This window comes from Squalius cephalus (genome assembly GCF_949319135.1).
Source record: "Squalius cephalus genome assembly, chromosome: 2".
Classification (NCBI taxonomy): Eukaryota; Metazoa; Chordata; class Actinopteri; order Cypriniformes; family Leuciscidae; genus Squalius; species Squalius cephalus.
Window position 1 is genome coordinate 47,674,742 of NC_137123.1, and position 23,104 is coordinate 47,697,845.

Below are 23,104 nucleotides of genomic sequence, written 5' to 3' on the forward strand. Positions count from 1 at the left end.
TTAACCCCCTCCACACACACACACACACACACACACACACACACACACACACACACAAGACAAAAGTCAGGAGAGCCTTATTACATTTGTGCTTTGTTTCAACAGGTAGAGTGGTGTCATTCTCCTCGTCTCTCCTCCTACCCCCTTTTTAAATGCACATTCCTGCAATCTCTCTCTCACACACACACACACACACACACACACAGAGAGAGAGAGAGAGAGAGAGAGAGAGAGAGAGAGAGAGAGAGAGAGAGAGAGAGAGAGAGAGAGAGAGAGAGAGAGAGAGAGAGAGAGAGAGAGAACTGATGTTTTTATATAAAGCTAATTAAATTTATTTATTTATTTATTTAATTCCAAATGAATGTCTCTAAAGAAATATTTACCAGACATAGCCATTTTGGGGAAAACTTCAGGGGGAAATTATAGCAAACTACATGCAAGAACATACAATCTTTACAAGTTTCATATATTCTATATTTCAATAAGAGATCAATAAAATAAATATATATATATATAAAAAAAAATAAACTACTCATTTGTTGTTCATTTCTGTTTTTAATTAATTTAATGTGCCAACAGAATATGCCTTTTTTAACACTAACCTATCTGTGAGAACCAAGGAAGACCACACACTGTCGAATGAATTATACAAATTTATAAGACTGAAAGTTAGTAATTGCCAGATATATCACTTTTCCCTAAAGGTAAGCCTTTAATTCAGCCGGCAGCTTGAGTAAAAAAAAAAAAAAAGTCAAATTTTCCAAAAACTAATTATAACCCCGTATCCTCAGAGCCCAAAGGAAAAAAGGTCAATATAAATCTCCCTGGTTCTCTTTTGACTTGTTAAATTCAGGCATCTCATTTTCATCAGGTGTAGCGGCAGCTCTGTAGCAGTTATTTAAGGAGTGAAAGGATGTTGAAGTGAGAAAAAAAAAGCCAACATTTATCTGGTATCCAAGCAAACACCTCCAGAAAGACATACCAAAGAGTCTTTATATCATTCTGTTACCTGAGGACACACACACACAAATCTAGCGCTCCCTGAGGCAACGAGATCTGACACACACCCTTGTATCACCCTGCAATTAGGAAGCCCGCTTACATCATCCCTTAAGCTACTGTTATAGACACACACACACACACACACACACCCAGGAAGCCAGCAACAGAGCTGACAGACTCATAATCAAGTGTCACTGTACATGTCTGCCTCCCACCGTGCCTGATCATAAATGGGCAGGTTTAGAGCCCCAGAGACTAAGAAGAGGATCAGCTTTTCAGGCTATGGGTGGTCTTCAGGAAATATTTGGTAATATCCCCTCTTTCAAAACAATCTCTCTCCTCCTCCTCGCTCTCTCTTTAGGTGGCCATTATGATGCTGTTTTATGATGATATAATGCCTCACTGTACTTGTGCAGGGCCCTGAGCAGGGGGCCGTGAGACATGACTTAGTAAACGACTCATTTTGCCTTTGATTTAAAAGCTATAAGAAAAAAATTCAAGAGTGAGCCGCTCGAGTGTTCCAAGAAACGTAAAAAGTAAGCCTTTTTCGTGAAGCATTTTTATGAGAATGTGATGAGATGATAAGCTCCACTGAGAAACCAAATGAGCTTACAAATGTTAAAGCTTTGTGATTTGCCTGCAACAGCTTGTTATGTGCTCTCAGTAAGTTTTTGCTTATGTTTCACTTTTTGTTTTGTTTTTTCTATTATATATATATATATATATATATATATATACACTCACAAACACACATGCTACACACATCAATAACATCAAGAACATTGTTGGATTAAATCCCTTTCCAAATTTCCATGCATTGTTTGAAATGTATACATTGCAACCCTGCCTGCAAGAAGTAAACAAAAGCTTTCCCCCATCACTTTATGACTTAATCTTACATATTTAACAAAGACATTATCAAAAAAACAGCAAATGACTTCTCATCTCACACAAGTTTCATTTCATAAATTAATTAAAAACTCTTAATAATCAGGATCAAAACAGTCAAAATCAGACAAAGCAAAATGAAACAGCTAGCTTGCAGATTAGCTAAATAAATTGAAAACGTTAAACATACAGTATTTGGTTAAAAATTGTGTTTAAATGTTCACAGCCCTGAGCTAAAAATTGCATGTCATACTGCATGTTGTACTGGAGTACATTTGGTGAGTGCTAGCTTTTGTACAGGACTGAAATTGGTAATCATTTAAACCTACAAATATTTGTGTGAATAGCACTCATCAGCAATTAATTTGGGATTTCCGTTTCACACTTGGTGTGAATAGGCCATTAGCCTGGAAACACTCAGTGGTGTGGTTCCTTATTACTATTAGTATTTTGAGAGAAATTAACTTTTTAACAACAAGTTGAATTGCCAGACCCAGTTGACAGCTGGTGGTGTGATTTCAAAATGGCGGCCCATACGGTCCATGTAGAATAAAACAGCTTTTTCTCATTTACGTCTACACAATATGAATGTACATGACTTTAAACATTTGTCAAAAGTACTATTCATTTATTTATATCCTTTAATAACAGTTTAATGAGACACACATGCACATACACACAAGGTGTGGTCCTTATCAGTCAGGGCTAAGCCCAGGTGCTCAGTGTTAAGCCACCATACAACTTTCACCAGTGACCCTAAGGACATCTCACCTTTGCTCACTTAACCCCTGGACACTTTACACACACTGGCTAAACGCAGGAATTTACAACTCAACACACACTAACATAACCTCCCAAGTATAAAGGAAAATCCCTTTAAAGGAACATATGGAGGTCTTGTGTTTGTGACTAGAGACTACCTAGTAAAACAGTATACAGACGCAGAGAGAGAGAGACAACTTCCACACCCTGCTGCCCTCATGTCAGCAGTTAATTGGCTAAAACAACGGAGCGATTAACCAAGTAAAATAAAAGATGTGATGGTTGTTAGTGGTTGAAAGAGAAGGGTTAAGACACAGAGGGAGAAAGGAGAAAGAGAGTGAGGGTGATTGTTAGAGAATTCACATTAGCAAAAGCCGATTAGAGGGCATACACTGAACAGGATCAACTGTGTAAGCCAGAGAACAACACTAAGCTTTCATTCAAAGACTCAACCCTTTCAAACAGATCCTGATTTGTGCAGCATCCAAGACACACACACACACACACACACATACATACATATATATACATGCATATACATATACACACACACACACACACACACACACACACACACACACACACACACACACACACACACACACACACACACACACACACACACACACACACACAGGGTGGCAGACATTCCTCTGCGAATAAAACTCTGTGAGAACTCAGATCTTTGTGTATCAGAATGGGTGGTGATTATGGGTGCTGTAGAAGGACAAAAAGCTCGGCACCATTCTATGTGTCTCACACAATGCCACTTAGACATGATCTATTCAAACTGGGCAAGTCTGACCCATAAACATGACACACTCTCTAATGAAAGAGTCCTATGAGCCCTTTCTGACCCCCCTTTTTCATTCACCTCATACCTTCAACTCATGTTGTAGTATTTACGAAATGGATAACATGGATAATATGATATTTCAAATCAATTAAAGAATTGCAGCAGAAGCCACCTGAAATTCAGTTGTCATTGTGAATGTTGGCTATAAAATTTAATTTGTATACATTTTGCTGTAGATCAAGGTCAGACGTAAAGCTTGCAAGACAATACTACTCATTTAGCCGGGTTATGAAAAGGCTTAAACTACATTTCTCATCATTCTCTGTGACAGAAAGTGTATGTGGGAAACCAGAGTCGGTTGTTTCGTTATTACACGTCACGCATTCAAGTCGGAAACATAACATGGATAGCCTAAATAAAACAAAAGAACTCCACTTTTTGCTCACTCATATAGATACATTATCTGTATTTTAGATCAGTGTTTCCACCATGTTTCGAATCGACATGGCCCTTCCAATATCATAACTAGTCAACTTGCGCATCTAGAATTTTGAGTTTCTCACTTGTAAATACGACTTTATATGCTCAGAACTCAACGTTTTCAACTCCACTTGATAGGGCAAAATCAATTACACATTTGATAATTTCATTTGGTTCTACAGGCTGTAAAAGTGTCCTATACTTGTCAGGAGGTAAAAGAAAAAGAGATAGAAAGAAATATGAAACTGTCCATTGTTGATTTTATTCTGACCAAAGTCACTTGAATGCACACCAGATTGTAATCACGACTTGCAAAGTAGGAATTTCCCAGGAGGACATAGAGGTGGTACTACACAATGTGACATCCTCATAAGTAACAGTACAAGAAAAGCAAAACAGTATCTAAATGTTAATTTATGTTGTATTTGATAATTTATTATCTTACATATGATTATCAGGCTTGTGTGTTTTTCATATGGCTTTATATGACACAGTTTAAAAAGCTAAATGAGACATATTTACAAGAACATACTGAGAAAAAGGTTTGGTCTATTTAAAAAACATTTTCTCTGAGCAAAGAAAAATAGACTCTGGTCAAGAAAAAGGCCAAACCAGCAAAACACATACTGTACAGTACACACACACACTTCCACAAACACCCACACACAAATTCTCACACACCACCGAAACTACTCACTGCTGTGTTTGACAAACTTGAAAACCTGACAAACTAAACACCACAGAGGGCGTGAGTGTGTGTTTGCATCCAGTCTTGGTTGACCATAGGAAGTCTGTGATTCAGTCATCCCAATGTCTCCTCTTTCTCCGTTTGTGTCTCAATACTTAGCGCAACCTTCCTAGACAACATTTGTAGGTATCTACGATGTCCAAAAATGCTGTCTAGGTAGGCAGCCTGCTAGGTTTGTAGATACAGCCACTGCCTCACCTCACTCTTCTAAGGTCAGGGAGTGAGGAAGTGACTCGGCAACCGTACACCAATCAGGGAAACATTACGTTGCCACGGAGATGGAAGGAAGCGGTAATTAAATAATGACAGAGCTGTGGCTGAAGCCTGTTATTACTGAATTACATATACGCATACACGTGAACACACATACACTTTTACTTTTGTGTCACCCTCACCCTGTCAATCTCATACACAGTCTCCATGTGTAATTTTCAAGCAATGTTTGCTTTTTACACCTCTTGTGTCTGGTGTGTGTCAATCCTTCTTTGTGTATATTCACTTGTTTGTGTGACTGTGAGTGTGAGAACTCAAAGTGAAGAGGCTCTGTTAGGAGGTTAAAGATGACAGCAGTGCTGAAGAATGCTGACAATTCCACTCCAGCGCTGCTGAACTCAGTTCTATTCCCTCAGAATGGCCTACTGTGCCACTGTGTGACCAGAGCCAAAATGGAGTCCACTTCAGAGCAATTACACTCCCACGCTTTCACTCAGAATAGACGACTGTGCGACTGAGCAAGTGGAGCCAAGATGGAGTCCACCTTCCAGAGTTCACACCCCACGCAGCTGCATAATAAACCCCAAATGAACTCACAGCAATCATATTAACAATATCTGAGTCTGAATTGTAGAGGATTTGAAGCTTCTAATTAACGGTTGAGAAGGAAAGTCAAAACAAAAGGATGGTGGGCCTTAAATCTGTATTTGTTTCAACAGGATCTTCAATACATTGCAGTAACCACAAAAGTTAGATTACAAGTTAAGACCAATGTATACTTGGGTTTTTAAACATACCCAAACTTGTAAACTTGTGTGGCGTACCCTCTGAGGCATTTAACATCCTTCAGCATACACCCTCTCTTCCACTTAAGCCTTGTTTATACTTTCGCCCTGCGTACACTACGTACCATGCGTACTCTGAACACTCAACTAGCACATGCTAGCACATCCAGGCCATTGTTTCAGTCGTAAAAGAAACGGAGGGGACAGAACACCAAATCTGACAATGAGGGGATTATGAGAAACATGCATTTCTAGTTTAAACAAGTCATTTTTTCGGTCATAATATCTGGAGAGAAATAGCGAAGACACAGGACACGGATGAAACTTACTGATGTCGATGCATGCGTTCGTGCATGCTATAAAATGGAGTATACTTTTAAAGGTTACGTGTTCAGCTTGCATATGCTAAGCACTCACGTCAAAACTGAAGTATACTTTAGTCAAAGTACATATTTTCACATTGAGCCAACAGTAGGTTGCTCAAGTACTTTCCGTTACGATTATTATGGCATGACCAAATGAAGAAGAAAAAAAAAAAAAAAAAAAATCAACACTTCCCGAAAAGTCAACCCCTCTAAAAGTTATTGTAAAATTTGTACACTGTGTACAATCACAATGTTTTGTTGATGTTGTTGTACTCAAAAGACACCATTCATACTCTTAATAACAAAGTGTACGGAAATAGCTTTACATATTTTCAGTTTTCAGTGATAATTCTCCTTTGGACCACTTTCCACATTTCAATGGAAATGTAACGCTGATTCCTTACACTGATTTGCTAGTAAAGGAAGTCGATACCTGACACCCTAAATGTAACAGATTAGCTGATATAACACTAATCAAGAGCCTTAATTATTTAATTCAAGTGCTTCCAGTGGTGTGGTGCTCAGTAGCCGTGGTGATACTGTGTTCTAGTTGCCGTGCTGTTGTGAAGGTGAAACTAAAGACCATGGAGTGGCCAGTGTGGTTGCTAGGATACGGCTGGAGTTTCAGTTACATGCTAACGAGAAATTGCCCACTTCTTGTTACCCGTCACTAAGACACTCGCTCACACGTAAACAATCTCAGGCACAAACACACAACCACACACTCGGCTACCTAAGACAATTTTAAAAAGTGGCATGCTCAATCTGAAAGGGACATCTTTAAAACCCAGCAGTGTGTGTGCGTGCTCACGTGTGTGTGTTTGGACAGGAATATAAGCCCCGCGTGGTGCAGTCTGACAGGTCAAATAAGCAATAGAGATTGATGATGCTGCTGTGTGGTGTGATTCCCAAATCTAGAGTACTTTTTTGTTGTTTAGAATCCAGTATTCCTGTAATTCTTTTGTTTTTTATGAGTTGAATAAAGAACTCTGTCTCGTCTTCTGTCCAAACATACCGCGTCATCTTTAAAGAACGATCGACTTTGACGTAGGCCAGGTGACCTGTAAACGTGCAAAAACTGTTTCGAAATATTCCTTTTTCGAATTCCCTGAAAACCACATCATGCAAGCGTAAAAACTTGTTTGCGATATATGGGAGTTTTTGCGAAATTGATGTTTCCATTTGGCGTATTTTCAATTCGCAATTTCAAATTTGAAGGGTAATGGAAAAGCTAAAGCTAAAGAGGCTTTCAAAACATTTTCATGAGTTCAAAATCTCAGATTTCAGTCTGAAAACTGTTTTAAAGAATCAACAAATACTGAAACTCATCAAAAACACATATTGAGCTGTTCAGACAAAATCACTTATCAAGTGGTTCTGAACACTAAGAGTTTAATGGTCAAAGGCCATAACTCTGTGGTCAACTGATAAAAGACAGTCTTGTGAATCCCACACACACACACACACACACACACACACACACACACCCACACACACACACGCACACACACACACGCGCGCGCACAGGTGTTTTTTCTTATAATTGTGGATGGCTCAGTGCCTGGCCTGGAGACTGTTTGTCTGAGACTCTCTCCTGAGTACCGCTCAGGTGTGTGTGTGTGTGTGTGTGTGTGTGTGTGTGTGTGTGTGTGTGTGACTGTGTGTGTGTGTGTGTGTGTGTGTGTGTGTGTGTGTGTGTGTGTGTGTGTGTGTGTGTGTGTGTGTGTTTGCCAAAAACCCTCTTTTATTCTCTCACCTATACCAAATAAACTCTATCACACAAAGCAAAAATCAAAAAAAAAAAAAAAAAAGTCACAATTAATAACTACAAACAGCTGTAAGCAAACATACAATCTACATTCAAACTCTGTACTACTGTTATTATTCTAGTTTCATAGCTATTAATGTAGCTTTATCTGTCCAATCATAACACTGTATTTAAACAATTTTGTATTACCAGAATACCATTATATTCTGAATGTTATTATGCCATAAACAAAAACATACACTACTACCTTACTAAATGCCTCTGGACCCAAAAAATACAAACCATTGTGTGTGCATAGAATGTGAACGATCTTATTCAAACAGCCTGCAGGCAAAAATAATAATCTAACTGATTTTCCTGACATGTTTGAGTTATATTTGCATGACTAAAAACAGAAGAATGTTAATAAAACATGATTTTGGTATCAGTTAGCTTAGTTTTCTTTCTTTGCAATGCATATATTGTTAATATTATTTAGGCTGTCAATCAATTATAATTACATGACATGTCAATTAACTCACTACATATATTAATATTTGTTTAAATAAAGCCAACTGAAGATAATTCAAAGACATTTATTTTTTAATTAATTTATTAATTAAGTCCTATTTAAAATATTTTACATTTTATTCTGAAACACCACAATAACTTTACTGCAATACCAAGACATCTATAATATCTGCAGCTGGCTGCACTAAAATTCACAAACAATTCCTCAAAATACTGACTTTAGGCTGCCATTACCTGTTGCATCTTGCTTAAATATTCTCATTTGCATATTTTAAGACAGCATAGTAAGCAGCTTCAACAGATCATTTACTTATTCCACTAAAAGCTGTGATCCGAAATCACGTTTTTAACGACTGAAGTCCTCTGTGAAATATTTTATTTCTGATCTTCTGATGACTTATATAAGAGAAGGCATGAAAATGCCTGAAATGCACAGCATGCATATAAACACACAACACAAGAAACCACACAGACTCTGACATACATGTGCACACATGTCTACAAGCTTGAGGTTTTTCCATTATGAGTCATTGTCACTATGACAACAGGCTGTAAACTCTTTTCCTGTCTTCATTAAAATCTGATTATGAATGAAATTAAATCCCCCCCTCCCTCCACAAACACAAACATATACACTCGCACCTAATAACGCTATACTTTAACAGACAGGCAGGCAGGCAACACTTTACTCCATTGTATCCGTCTTTAATTTCAAAACTGTTCCCACCAACTCGTGTGAACAGACAAGGCTTAGCAAGTGTGTGTGTGTGTGTGTATGTTGTGTGTCTTTATGTGTGTGTCTTGTGAGCTGAGAGGACTGGGGTTAAGCGTCCACTCCGCAGACAAAAGCCAAACTCTCTACAGCACTGTGACCTAGGAAACGCAGAGCTCGGTAAACACACACACGCAGACACACACTCTGAGATGGCAAACAGTTTGGCTTGTCTAGGGTTTGGTGTGCGGATTAAGCAAGAAAACCACTATGATTTTTCACCCCGAAAACTCGTGGCACATTTCTCAAGAAAACCACACATTCAAAGCCATATTTAAAATCAGCTAAGCGTGTGTGAACCCAAAGCCACCGCTAACAGACACGACAGGAATATGAAGACGTCTGCTGGCATATTCACATATTCAACCTCTCACTTTGTGTTTAAGTTTCTAATCTTCTCACAAAGCTGTTCTCATAACATAACGTCAGTGTTCCCAGAGACTTTATAATGTTTTGCTTTGGCTTGCAAGCGCTGTAACACAAGAAGGCCTGATCATTTTAATTCATGATCTGAGGTTAAAGCTGTAATTTCAGCGCTACTATTACAAATATTGCAGAAAATAACAGAATTACAAATATGACGTTTATTTTCAAACAGGCTTCCCAAATACTCCCCTCATCTGTCATTGGTCTGTCAAACAGATAGTCCCGCTCCAAACTCACACCATTGGTTGAGTCAATGTTCTTTGGTCGGGCTGGTCAGGATGCTACAACAAAGAAAACGATGTTTTGATAGTACCTCAGAATATCTTTTTTTTTTGTGTTCTGCAGAAGGAATAAAGTCATACACGTTTGGAATTACATGAGGATGAGTAAATGAACTTTCATTTTTGAGTGAACGATCCCTTTAACTTAAAAATTTTTTTAGACACTTCAGCTGTGGAAAGTGATGCCAAATTTGTCATCTCTTCATCCACACATTTAAGAATATTGATCAATATCTGTCAACATCTTATAAAAAAAATAAAAATAAAACTAACACAGACAATTACCATTGTAAGGCATTTGATTTGACTTAATAACCAGTGACAGGCTAAATAAAGGCCACACAGAGACGTCACAAACTGAAGAAATTCCTTCGGTGGTCAGAAACACCCACAAACTCACTTTGAAAGTTTGCACAGTGTGAAACAGCACTAATGATTACTGGATGAGGGATGATGGCTACATGACATGAAACAGTAACTGTAGCAACTATGAGCGGGCATCTGCACCAACAGATATGCTAGCGCCAGCTTGATTCATAACAGAAAAAAAACAAAACAAGTAATGATCCGAACCCTCCATCCACCCCAGCATCTACAAAATTACAATTAAGACAAGACACAACAAGCACAACCATTATTTTTTCATGCACTGGTCAATTTGAAGATTTTGGGCAATATTGCTTCCATAACATTTCAGAATAGTGGAAAGAAAACTTCAAACATACACATTTAAGTGTTTATTTTTATTACACTTTATCTAGTTGTGTCTGTAGACATTTTTACGTATATTTAAAGGCTGTTTTCTTTTTTTGCCACTTCAGTTGCACATTCACCAAACTTTCCTGTTTTATTCATATCTATACTCTGAAGGTTTTTAGAGAGGAGTTTGATCATATATAATTTTCCTGATTCATGTGTAAGATTTTATTCCAAAAAACATGGTGAAAATGTTGTTGTTTTTTTGTTTGTTTTTTGTTTTTTTTGCAATTTCAGAATTTTTTTTTATACAAAGCAATTGTCTAATGTATTAGTCACCTAGGGAAGTATAATGATATCTGTTAGTTATAATTTTTACCCTATTCACCTGTGTCTTGCCTTTAAATCCGAGATATTATCTAATCTAAACTCTCTCTCTTTCTATGTTTTTTTCTCACGCCATCTGTTTTTTATTGGTGTACCACTCTCATTTTCAAACTACTGTTGGGTTTTTACAGAGTTCTTAATGGACTCTCAAAAATCTGACCAATCTCTCTCTCTCTCTCTCTCTCTCTCTCTCTCTCTCTCTCTCTCTCTCTCTCTCTCTCTCTCTCTCTCTCTCTCTCTCTCTCTCGCTCTCTCTCTCTCTCTCTGCCTTTATGCTTCTCATTTTACTTTCTTTCTCACCCCTTCAAGTCCCTTTCTTCTTCCTTTCCCACTTTCTTTCTATCCAAACAGACACAGCTGTGACCGACCTGCTGTCCGTGAGAAATGTTATCTGAACGTTCTCTCCAACGTAACCAATGTTATTCAAAGGTTTTCAAACAGGCCCGGCCTCTGAGGAGACAAAAGGCAGAAATACTTCAGCCGCTACTGTGGCAGCGGCCGTATGCGTGTAACCATAACTCATATTCACACAGACACACACACAAACATATACACGCACACACACGTACAGCAGAAGCCGGGGTCACTAGGGCACCCGGCAAGATGAACAAAACAAGCTCTAGAAGGTTCTGTCACCCGCTACCAGACCATCCCCCTCCAAAAAAAAAAAAAAAAAAAAAATTCACACACACTCCATCCAAACACATTAACGTCAAACCTGATCAGAGGGACAGAGGGAGACGCACAGATACGAAACCCAAAGAAAGAAAGAAAGAAAGAAAGAAAGAAAGAAAGAAAGAAAGAAAGAAAGAAAGAAAGCCGCATAAAAGAAATAAGGGATGATAGAACAGGAAAAAGAGCAAAATAAAGCAAAACGAGATAGACAGAGTGATGAAAGAGGCAGGCAGATAAAAGCTGCACATGTTAGCCACAGATGTAGACGAGCAGAGATAATCTAATGAGGAGTGAACACTGTGTGTGTGTGTGTGTGTGTGTGTGTGTGTGTGTGTGTGTGTGTGTGTGTGTGTGTGTGTGTGTGTGTGTCTGACATCAAATCAAATAATATTATCAGAAAGTATTATACACTAGCAGTGCTTCCTCTTTTTTCCTCATTGTCTTTTTTTCTCTCTCACACACCTGCTACCATCTTGTTGAAATTGAATTGACAGACAGAACAGAAAAATCCTCCCTAAGAATCATAAAACACTATATGTGACTGCGCACATACTTTTCATTGACTTCTATTGTTTTTTATATTGAGCTAGTGATATTTACTATCCCTAACCCTCACACAAACCATTCTGCATTTTTACATTTTCATTCAAACATTATTTAGGATGTTTTCCATTGGCTGGTCCCCCAATGTAGTTTTTATTATCCCTGAGGGGACATTTGGTCCCCATAATGTGGGCAAAACTTGACCCATACACACACCCGCAATCTGATGCTTTTACAAAGAAAACAAGTAAAGGGTTCCTTGGTACATGTATTAATCTATTTCTTTAAGACTTGATTTTAAGCCCAGCATTTTACTTTAGGTCTCACAAACACACACACATGATAGTTGAGACTGAAGCTCCCAGGGTATTTTTAGGAGACCACACACACAACCATACCATGTCTAGAACATGAACAGTGGCTGTATGCTGGCAGAAACATGAGCGATATGTGAAGCAGCACACACGCGCACACGAACACACACACACACACACACACACACACACACACACACACACACACACACACACACACACAGACATTTCCTCCATCAACCTCCTGCAAAGTCCGTTAGAATGTTGTTTTTCCTGGTAAAGCAGTTAGCGCTCGCTATCCTTCCTCTCACTCTCTCTGAGCAGCAGATGTTTAAGCGTGTATCTCCTTTAAACTCAATTTAGTCTGTTCATGGTCTGAACCTCCCTTACTGCTGATCCCTAGATGTCCTGCATAACTCAATTATAAGCACACACACGTACACACACATACACTCCGGTCTGGGGGTAATGAGAAAGATTAAGAACACAGATCCTAAGATTTTGCTATGTTTATGCTGTTATTAACCTCTGAATGTAATGTCACTATCTTTTGGTATTAAAAAATTAATTAAACCCGAATCTCAAATCAAGTGGAACAGTAGAGAACCAAATAGGAACATTTAAATGTATTAAAAAGTCATCTTGGCAGGAAAGATCTCAAATCCAACTACAGCACAGCAAAAAGAATTCATGAAAATGCACCTAAAATAAGTAAATACATTTGTAAAAGTTACATTAATTAATAAACTTTTGAAAAGAGACAAAAGTCCCATTTTGAAAAAAAGGCTACAAAAGAGGAACGAAGAGAGAAACTGTAAAGAGGAGACAAAGAGAAAGAAAGGGGGTGAGAAAAAAAAAAACAGGGAGAGGAAAGAGAGGGGCTAAACGATAAAGGACTCACAGTCTGAAGAGTTTAGTCGTGCCCAGAAACAGCAACTCCGGAAGAACCTGAAGATTATTCCTGTTGAGACGCCTGCAAACACAGACACACGCAGCAACATGAAATACACAAAACTCGCAGCGGTGCAGTTTATGTACATTCAGAAGAGCAAACTTCAATGGCTGTGAGCGTGTGAGGCACCAGAAAAAGTATGTGATGTGCATCAGACCTTAAACTGTTTGCAGAAAGTCTGCTATAACATGGGTGGATTTCAGCTCGCAAAACCTACTGGATTTATCAAGTTCTGAAACAACTGGAATAATGCACCCCAGTGACATTCTACAGAAAACATCAGAACCATCAGAAAAATATGAACACAATAAATATCATGAATATATTCTACATCAGTTAATGTTTACAGAAATATGCACTGATTGTGTTGCACTCAAAAAAAAATACTTTATACATTTAATGTTATAAAATATTTCAATTCGGGCCTGCCAGCCGTCAACTTGAGCCTTGACTGTGTGTGTGCGTGCATGTGTGTGTGTGTGTGTGTGTGTGTGTGTCTGGCAGACAGTGTCATTGTGTGGGGGCATCTAGCAAACACACGCAGACAAAGAACAGCCCGGAAAAACAGATGTGGGAAAAACAAACAGAACGTCTCACACAAAGTGAAGCGAAAGAACTTACAGTGCAAATACACACACACACAAACACATATGCACACACGTCATGAAATAAAATTATGCATATTTGCTTTTTTCAGCGACAATTCAGTGATAAAAAGTAATTTCTCACTCTCTTTTGCTCTCAATTTTCTGGCATATTAATAAACCGAGTAATATTGCAGACTAGTGCATGTAAACCAGACATTATGCATGACAATCAGCACATATAATACTCACTGCGCATATTAATGAAGAGTGGCGCCAATGCTGTCTGTGCATTAGATTAATGAGGCTTGAGATTAATCAATAATGTTTTTAGAACCAGAACACAGATCGTTCAGAGCAGCCTATTAAGCATCAGAGTTTTGAGAACTACTAAAATGACATTCTGAAGCCTACTGATAATGGGAGAATGTTAAAATAATACAAAAACCCAATCAATTTTTGTACTCTTACGTCAGCATGCGAGATTTACCACACATCAATCAAACAAGCCGAAGTTCTAAAGTGAACTCTGCCTCCACAAAGTACAAAACCATCAAGCTCTCACTCTCCCTCTGTTTTATGCCCTCACTTTCTCTGACACACTCTCGCAAACACTTGCACACTCAAACATCGCAGCCGATGACATCATCGTTGAGCTTCTGGGGTTACATCATTCCATTTGAATATTTAATGAATGATGAAATAATAACGAGGCACACAGTGCTGCACACTCCAGAAATGCCCACGTGTTTCACTCAGGCACAGAGGACAGCCTTCCCTGAGGACCCCGCAGCAGAAACACACAAAGACACACGGTGCTTAAAGCGAATAAGATCGACCCTTAAAATAGATGAGTACGCACAGACAAACACACTTACAGATAGAAATGCACATAGCCAGACTCTGACACACACAGACATGCACTCACAGTCATTTCCAAGGAGAGCTATAAAGTGAGATGACTTGCCAAAAAACAGGCAACAAGACTGAACAGAGGAAAGAATGAATTGAAAGTTAGTGTGAAGAGACACACAGCTACTGTAGCGCAAAACAGACATGATCCGCAATCAATCACGTATAGCACATGGCATACTGGTTTATGGCTTAGTTTATAAATTAGTAGGCTCAGACAGGCCGCCTGCAGTCTGTACGCTGACAGCCTGATGCATATTGCACACAAAACTGGAAAGCACTGTCTTCATTTGGCAAGCATTAATCTGATTGGCTGAATCTGTGCAACTTCCTTATAGGAGCACAGTCTTTATCAGTCCAGGAGGAAACATTGTCTGTTACCGGGCCGATATAATGAGCGCTTTTGATGATGAAATAATCGTTTACTTTCCCGAAGTTTTCCAAATTAGTTGTATTAAATCTTCGAAAGATATTCAGAGTTTAATCATGTTAACTTGATATCCACAAGCAAAACTATATATTCATATGTGATTTTTGATTTATTTCTGTGAAATTATCAGTTGTGGATATTCTGATTCTGAGTCAATATACAATTTTACAATATTTTTTACAGTTTTTCCGATAACCCCTAAATGCCACGTAAAAACTGTCTAAGTGGGCAATTCTACCTGCCATTAGCTCACAACCAACAACTAGCCCAAAACTGTGTGTGATTGTAAATAAAAAATAAATAAATAAAGGCTGGACGAAAAGGAACTGCAGAAACAAGCAGGAAAAAAGGATCTTGCTCTTTTGCTCAAGTCCTTCTCCATAGGCTTACTTTACCTGACTGCATTGCTCATGACTAGCAAGCCGTGACGAAGGGTGTTTGTGCGTATGTGTGTGTGTCAAGAAGGGGGGGGGGGTCATACGTGGAACAGAGTCTCCACTTTTCCTCCCTACAGGAGGTCGTCACACCCAATACCTATATGCATCCCCAATACGCATACACACACACACACACACACTCTCTCACACACATATTTATGAAGGGCCTTTGGTAAGGGCATTATAATGCCTGTGCGTTCTAATCCTCTCAGCTATGCAGTCACCCTCCAGCATTAGACTCCTGCTTTTGTACCGGCACAGTGGGACTGATCTTACACACTGACTTTAGCTGTGCTATTCAACACTACCGCTAGCTCCTCTATCCCTACACTTATCACTATAAAGAGCTATTCATCGCCACCATTCGCCCGCCTAACCCTTCAGTTATGCCAACACTGCACAATTTATGCCGAAAGAAAGTTTGCTATTATTACAAGCTATTACCAGTTAGCTGTACTCCGCTTTATGAGCTATATGTTACCGCACAAAGCCACATTCTTTGTTAATGCCATTGACCCTTTCGCTAGTTAGCATTCAGAACCACACGCAGCAACACAAACCCTTTATAAAACTGAAGTTATCATTCTTGTGAGTGAATTATATGTCTCTCACAGAGCCTAGTTGGCATAACCCTTTTGTGGCTCAGCTGGGTTGGTTGCAGTCATTAAACATTTCCACACCAAATTAAAAGGTAATGACTAGCAGAAAACTAGGATAGCATTGGGCTGGTGATTGACCGAGCCTCACGCAGCACAGCTCTAAATGCCAGCTCTAATGTGATTGTGCATGTAAACTGAACATCTGCCAGTCACCATTAAGAGAAGGTAATTGACAGTCAATCATCTTAAATTAAATACTGATCTCTAAAATCAGAATCTAGACAGCAATCATGATCATACAATAGCATAGATTAGTTTTTAAGCTCCTCTCAGGAGAGAAATGTGATTTGGTGGGGAATTTAAGATCCGCATAGCCTTCATTCATTGTATTATGCATTACTTTACTGCACAATAATCTTTATTAATTGCAATCCATTATTAATTGCTAATTCGCCCTGGGTTCAGTTGGGAACTTCAAATGGGTTTTTAGAATTTATGAGTAAAATAATTGCAGTGCAGTGTGCAGTTACTGAGTAAAGATCAGTAGTGAACATTATTTGAAGAGAATATGATCCCACTTCAAAACTTGTGTTCATGTTGTATTGCAAAACATTTTTGCTGCTACTTGGGATAGTGGGATATGGTTATGGTTAGAGACAGGTTTGTGGTAGGGTTAGGTTTAAGGATGATTTAAAGAGTAGAGTCAACAATGTAATTATAGATGTAATTACATGCAGGTATTTTTTAAAATATAAGTACAAAGTAAAACATGTATGCACAAATGTATCAAGTGCATTGTATCAAATGATTAATTGAAATGTTAGTACATAGTAATTAACGGAACTTCATATAAAGTGGGTACGAGAATTTTTTTATACAACATATTTTATACACAGTTATACCTCAAAAAATGAATTTCAAAACCATTGTGTGTTTTAAAAGCACAAGTTGCAAACAAGTTGCTACACTGAAAGAAATTTTAACCTAAACATTTGCATGTTGAAACATCTAAATTCATACACTGAATTTATTCAGTTAAAGAATATTTTAACATCACTGAACCAACCTAAATACATTAAGTTATACCAACAAAACAAAATTTAAGGTTTAGTTCGGGAATGAAATGCTTAAGGTCAGTTCCGTACAGTTCAGCAACTACAATGATTTAAGGGACAAATCGGACAGCCATAGCAACTTGTTAACCACAGACCTTATTGTACTTATCAAAAGAAAGCTGCTTGGTTAAAAAATAAAAACATTAGAATTTCCTGAGGGAACCCATGGCATGAAAACGCTAATTCTATTCCGCGTCTCTTCATTATTAATTTGTCATACTGGTTCATATCATATAATAATAAGGGAGATCTGCAGTACACCAAGTGCACCACTTTGAGAAACTGACAAAACTTAGATTTTTGTCTGAGTCTGTGACAAAGAGATAAAGGCCATCAGAATGAATTTGAAAATGGAGAATAGCTGGGGGGTAAAAGCTTGAAAGGAAAGATGGGATGGGATGGGGGGGGGGGGGTTCCTTAAGAGCGTAATTCCCGTTTCCATTCCAGCTTCCAGTGTCATTCTCTTAAAGGGCTGTGTGTGCCAGAGTTAGTTGCGCATGTGTGTGTTCCCCTGAGGCTAGGTTGGCTGTCAGACAAAAATGTTGCTCCATCAAATCCTGACCACAATGCGCGAACACACACACATGCCCACAACATACAATATCCACCATTAATGTACGAAAAACACACACTTGATTGTGTAATGCCATTTTATAAGTAAATTGTACTCAGTAGGTCATACTTTTAATGTTAACTCAAAAATACACAGCTGACTTTTAGCCCTGCCGGCCAGTGCAGCATATCTTGTGTGTGTGTGTGTGTGTGTGTGTGTGTGTGTGTGTGTGTGTGTGTGTGTGTGTGTGTGTGTGTGTGTGTGTGTGTGTGTATGTATGTTAGTCACTCACAGTCTTTCCAGCTCTTTCAGCTCCTGAAATGCCCCTCTCTCAATAGAACTGATCTTGTTCTCCATTAGCTGCCTAAGAAAGGAAAAGAAAGAGAGAGACCGAAATAAAGATAAGTCACTCATTGCATGAATTTCAATGATTAAAACGGTTATGTCTGTGCATACTTGGCACTTTTATAGAGAGCACTTTACATTTCAATGTCCACAAATAGTTTTCACAAACACCATTTAACAGTATATCTCACAATCTGAGACCCACCTCTCTCATTACAAAACCACCGTAAATAAGAGCTTTCAACCCCAGTCTAAATACAACATCTATACTTAGACTATGATTTGAAAAAAAACATAACGGCACCATTTCCTTCAGCTATGCTGGCCTACAAAAGCAAAACGCCTGTCCAAAATGAGTAAATTGGCTGAAATCGGGTCTCTTAGACTATGATCTGACAGACAGGTTTGGCTAAAATACGCTCAGATTTAGAGAGGAAAAAAAAAAGAGTGTGAAGATTCATATCAAATCATTCAATCAAACAACACTGCAATTTTTTTTTTCTCAGTTCCAGCTTTGGCGCAGTTACTGCAATTTGCCTTTTTAAAGTACATTACAACAACACAGATACCCAGGTGAACTTTCATATGTACACCTTTGCAGTATGGGAATTTATAACATCATTCAAAGGTTTACTGATGCATTATTTAACCCTTCCGTGATGTAAATCCAACATAGCTGCATTGACCTTACATGAAAAATCACAGCTTAAGTCACAATTTTATGTTTGACTGAACGTGTGAGACATGGTGAAAGTAAAAGGGTTTTACGTCTACGTGTCTTGAAGTGTCGGTTAACATAAGTTGATGTTAAGTTGAAGTATTTCTGTCATAAATCTGAAGTAAAACCCTCTACATCAATAAATCAGAATATGTTTTGACAGTGTTTTATGAGGTTTGATAATAAAGGTAATTTCAGTCTTATGTACCAGCAAGAGAGCAATGAAAATTAAGAGTTAGAGAGAGGGGAAGAGATAGAGTTCAAAAAAAGAAAGGAAAAAAGAATGTGTCTATGAGGGACAGGAAAGAAAGACACAGAGAAAAAGTCTTCAGCCGAAATACTACCCTCCAAGTGGGAGGGCAAACCTGTTCTTACATGAGCTCTCTATATGTCTCTCTCTAACACATACATTACATTCACACCCACACATTCCATCTCACTCACATTTACATTCACAAATTCTCCCGCTCTGTCACAGCCTCACACAGAGACAGAGAGGAAGATAGAGAGATATAGACAGACACTTCGCATTCCAATAACGCAATCATTTTTCAGAATAAATGCTGTCTTTGTGTTTTTGACAATCATGGGCTCACTGCCTCGTTAAGCTTCACCGTTCAAACTTGTTCTCTCTATGGGTGCGTATACTACAGGTGTTTAACCACCAACGGAATCCAGAACAATGTGTTTTGTGACAAGTCAAGGCATTTGGCATAATGATGCGTTCACTGGCATTAATCTAATAATGGGACCATTGTGGACCAATGTGTTTATGGGTGTAAATCTAAAATATATATATATAATAAGTTTAATTTACATTATTATTAAGACAGTGGCATTTAAAATGAGCCAGATGAAGAGAAAACTTTTACGTACACCTTTATTTGTTTTTGTTTTGTTTTTGGGAGGTAAAATCTACATTATGCATGCAAAATACACTTTTTCAACATGATTTTTAAACAAAACCAAGGAAACTAAAAACTAGTTCTTCAATACTTACAGAACTCTGAGGTGCCTTAGTCCCGCGAAATCTGCTTTAGTGATTTTAGTCAGATTGTTTGCATTCAGGTCACTGTGGAAAGAAGAGAGGGTGTAAAACTGTGAATAATGACTTAAGTACGGAGGCCTAATTAGGAAGTCTAATTTAGGCCATTAAGTGGTAAATGATGCTATGAACATTTTTTTTTTTTTCTGGTCATTTCATTACACTGGCCTTGGTTACAATGGATTTCACATGTTCAAAATTGTCTGCATCATCATTATACACCATCATTTGATGTGTTTTATCATTGGTGAAATATGTGCTAGACTGTGGATGAGTTCTTAGTCTTCTGGTCTTGGGTTCAGCAATCCTGACCAATTAACTTTGGTGTAACGTAGCCTTTCAAATCTACTTTTCTATATGACAGGTAGTTACCCAGCCAACTAAATGCATATGTAAATGCATAAGACAGGAATGATTGAAATTCTAATTATTAAGTAAAAGTCAGGATTTTAACTGAATCTTTTGGTGGTTCAACTGCTCTTGCAGTCTCAAAGCAGAGCAGGTTGTGTTTAAACTTCATGCCAGTTTAATTAATGGATCCCACTTCAGAAAGACAGTCAATGACAGATAGAGACATGCGTGAGTTGAATAGAAAAGGACACTCTGGTTTTGTTCTGATGACTCAAAAAGTATGTAAGTAATAGACTAATTTTAATATTATTATTATATACATTATTATAATACATAAAGAATTAACAACAGTACAATTTAATGTGTGACATACACGAATAAATAATAATATATTACGTATTATTAACAAATAGCCTAGTATCCTCTATATTAATATTTGGTCATGCATTAGTGCTGTATGCATGTTGAATTAATTTACAAGAGATAATAATTATAAATCGTATATAATTAAATCGTTTTAATCATTTTGTGGACCAAATTTATAATAAATGTAAACTGTTATTACTAGAGTGAAGTACTGGTCATTGCAATTGTGTTCATGTAGCGTGTTTCGGCGCACTCACAGTCGCTCTGCGTTGCGGGGAATATTCCGCGGCACGCTCCGCAGACTCTGCCCGTGGCAGTCCACCGCTGTCCCGCTGCAGGAGCACTGAGACGGGCACGGCTGAGCCCCAGCCCCGCCGAGCAATGCACAGAGCACCACTGCTTCCAGGACAAACATCACTGCTGTTTCCCCAAGTTCCGATAAAACACACGAATTCCTGATGCAAAACAGTTGCACCAAAGCAGGCGCAGGAGTTTTAAATCCAAAAAGGAGAGGAGTCACAACAAATGATCTTTGAGAGAGAGAAAAAAGCACTTGTAATCTCCTCCGACTGGAATGTTTTTCCCTTCTTCTTTACAAAGGGAAATAAATAGCAATTCAATCCAAATCAGCTCCCATCTGGGGTCTACGTAGTCTCTTCTGTACAGGGACGCGAGTTTAGAGTCTAGATCCTGACGATTCCGCCGCAAACCAAAGTTTAAACTAATCCCGCACGCGCATTGTCGCTCTGCGTTTGTTTTGTGGCTCCAAAAACACCTTATGCGTACAATAACGCCAGACACGCGCTTGGAAACACGCACTTGAAAAGCCACCTGGTGATAGAGATGCGGTCATACACATCCAGCGGAGCTGGTCTTCACGTGCGCTTAGATGGTATTGATTAATTAGGTGTATTGATCTCGCGCGCCCTCATGCATCCATCATCTTGTCACATAGGGACAAATCTGCATTATAAATCCAACTCGGTGCCGGGTAAAGTCCTGGATGATCTTCGCTGATCTGTCCTTACTCGAATACTCAATCGGAAGTCTGTGTCTCTCTGGCACCTGATGGCGCGAGCGCGTGTGCGTGTATGTGTGTTCAGAGCAAAGGCGGCGCCTGTAGTGTGGAAATAAGCCCCGCACACCGATAATACTCGGTAACGGAGTCACACACAATTTCTCGATCCAACACGGGTACCGAGTCTAGCAAGGAGACCGTCAAACCCGCCCTTCAAGTTTACTGCACTGAGCCATCTTGGTCAATAGGACTTTAAGAATCATTTAACACATTATCTAACAGGTAGGAATAGGTTACAGTGTTTTTAAAAGAATCCCGACTTTGAAATCATGAAGTTGCAGTCTAAATAGGCATCAAATAATATAATAGTGAATTAAATCATTTCCATGCATGCACCAGTGCAGTGAATGAACTCCTGTGTTTTGATTTCCTTCGTTCTCACGCTCGGATTAAAGTTGTTTTAGGTGACGTGCGGCTCTCGGACAGGGGATTCTCTCTCTCTCTCTCTCTCTCTCTCTCTCTCTCTCTCAGACTAACATGGAATTGCTCTATATACACCGGGGGCGGCTCCACCCCTCGATCCACCCCGCTGGTCGCATGAGCCCGAGCCGTCTGCCTTCTACGGCACTGACGCTCAAGGGACATGAACAGCTACAGTATCCCGAGCAGTCTAAAGACGGTAGCCGATGCGCAAGTGACGCACAGAGAGCTAACAAGTGAGGCAGCATCTGTTTCTCCGGCGCACACACTCTGTTTTGCTTGTGAATGAAGTAAATGAATGGTTAGCTGTTTAGTAATGGCAGGGAAAGTTTTGAAACCATCTGAAACAATCAAAGCTGCTTAAGGAGATTACAGATGAATATCTACAGATCTGAATCCAGATTCCAGTTAACAACAACAGAACCAAAACCAGAGAGAGGTGGAGAGTTTTGCCTGGGAGACAGAAGCAAAAGATGGTCGCAGAGGAATGACCTCAATCACCTTCTCAGTATGCACCTGCAGGGTAGGGAGAGGTCAAGGGTCAACTGCAGCTCCTGTGAAGCTTAAACGCACACACACACAAACACACACACACACACACACACACACACACACACACACACGTCTGGTTCACTATCTTTGTGGGGACTCTCCATAGACTTAATGTTTTTTTATACTGTACAAACTGTATATTCTATCTCCTTACACTAACTCTACCCCTAAACCTACCCATCACAGAAAACTTTCTGCATTTTTACATTTCCAAAAAAACTCATTCTGTATGATTT

General features: G+C 38.9%; 1 protein-coding gene across 6 annotated transcripts in view; it reads right to left on the reverse strand.

The window, feature by feature from the left end:
* slit2 (slit homolog 2) overlaps window positions 1–22,359 on the reverse strand; it is a 73,223-nt gene extending 50,864 nt beyond the window's left edge. For 4 of the 6 annotated variants that reach the window (XM_079862097.1, XM_079862100.1, XM_079862099.1 and 1 more), the window contains exons 1-4: window positions 21,076–21,330; window positions 20,057–20,128; window positions 18,286–18,357; window positions 13,313–13,384 (exon numbers count right to left, since the gene is read on the reverse strand). In XM_079862097.1, coding sequence (XP_079718223.1) covers window positions 13,313–13,384; window positions 18,286–18,357; window positions 20,057–20,128; window positions 21,076–21,233 — 374 coding nt within the window. In that variant the 5' untranslated portion in view covers window positions 21,234–21,330. Of the gene's footprint in view, window positions 1–13,312; window positions 13,385–18,285; window positions 18,358–20,056; window positions 20,129–21,075 lie in introns of all 6 variants that reach the window. The other 2 variants (XM_079862096.1, XM_079862098.1) reach the window with 2 other exon arrangements.
* Between the last annotated feature and the right edge of the window lie 745 nt (window positions 22,360–23,104).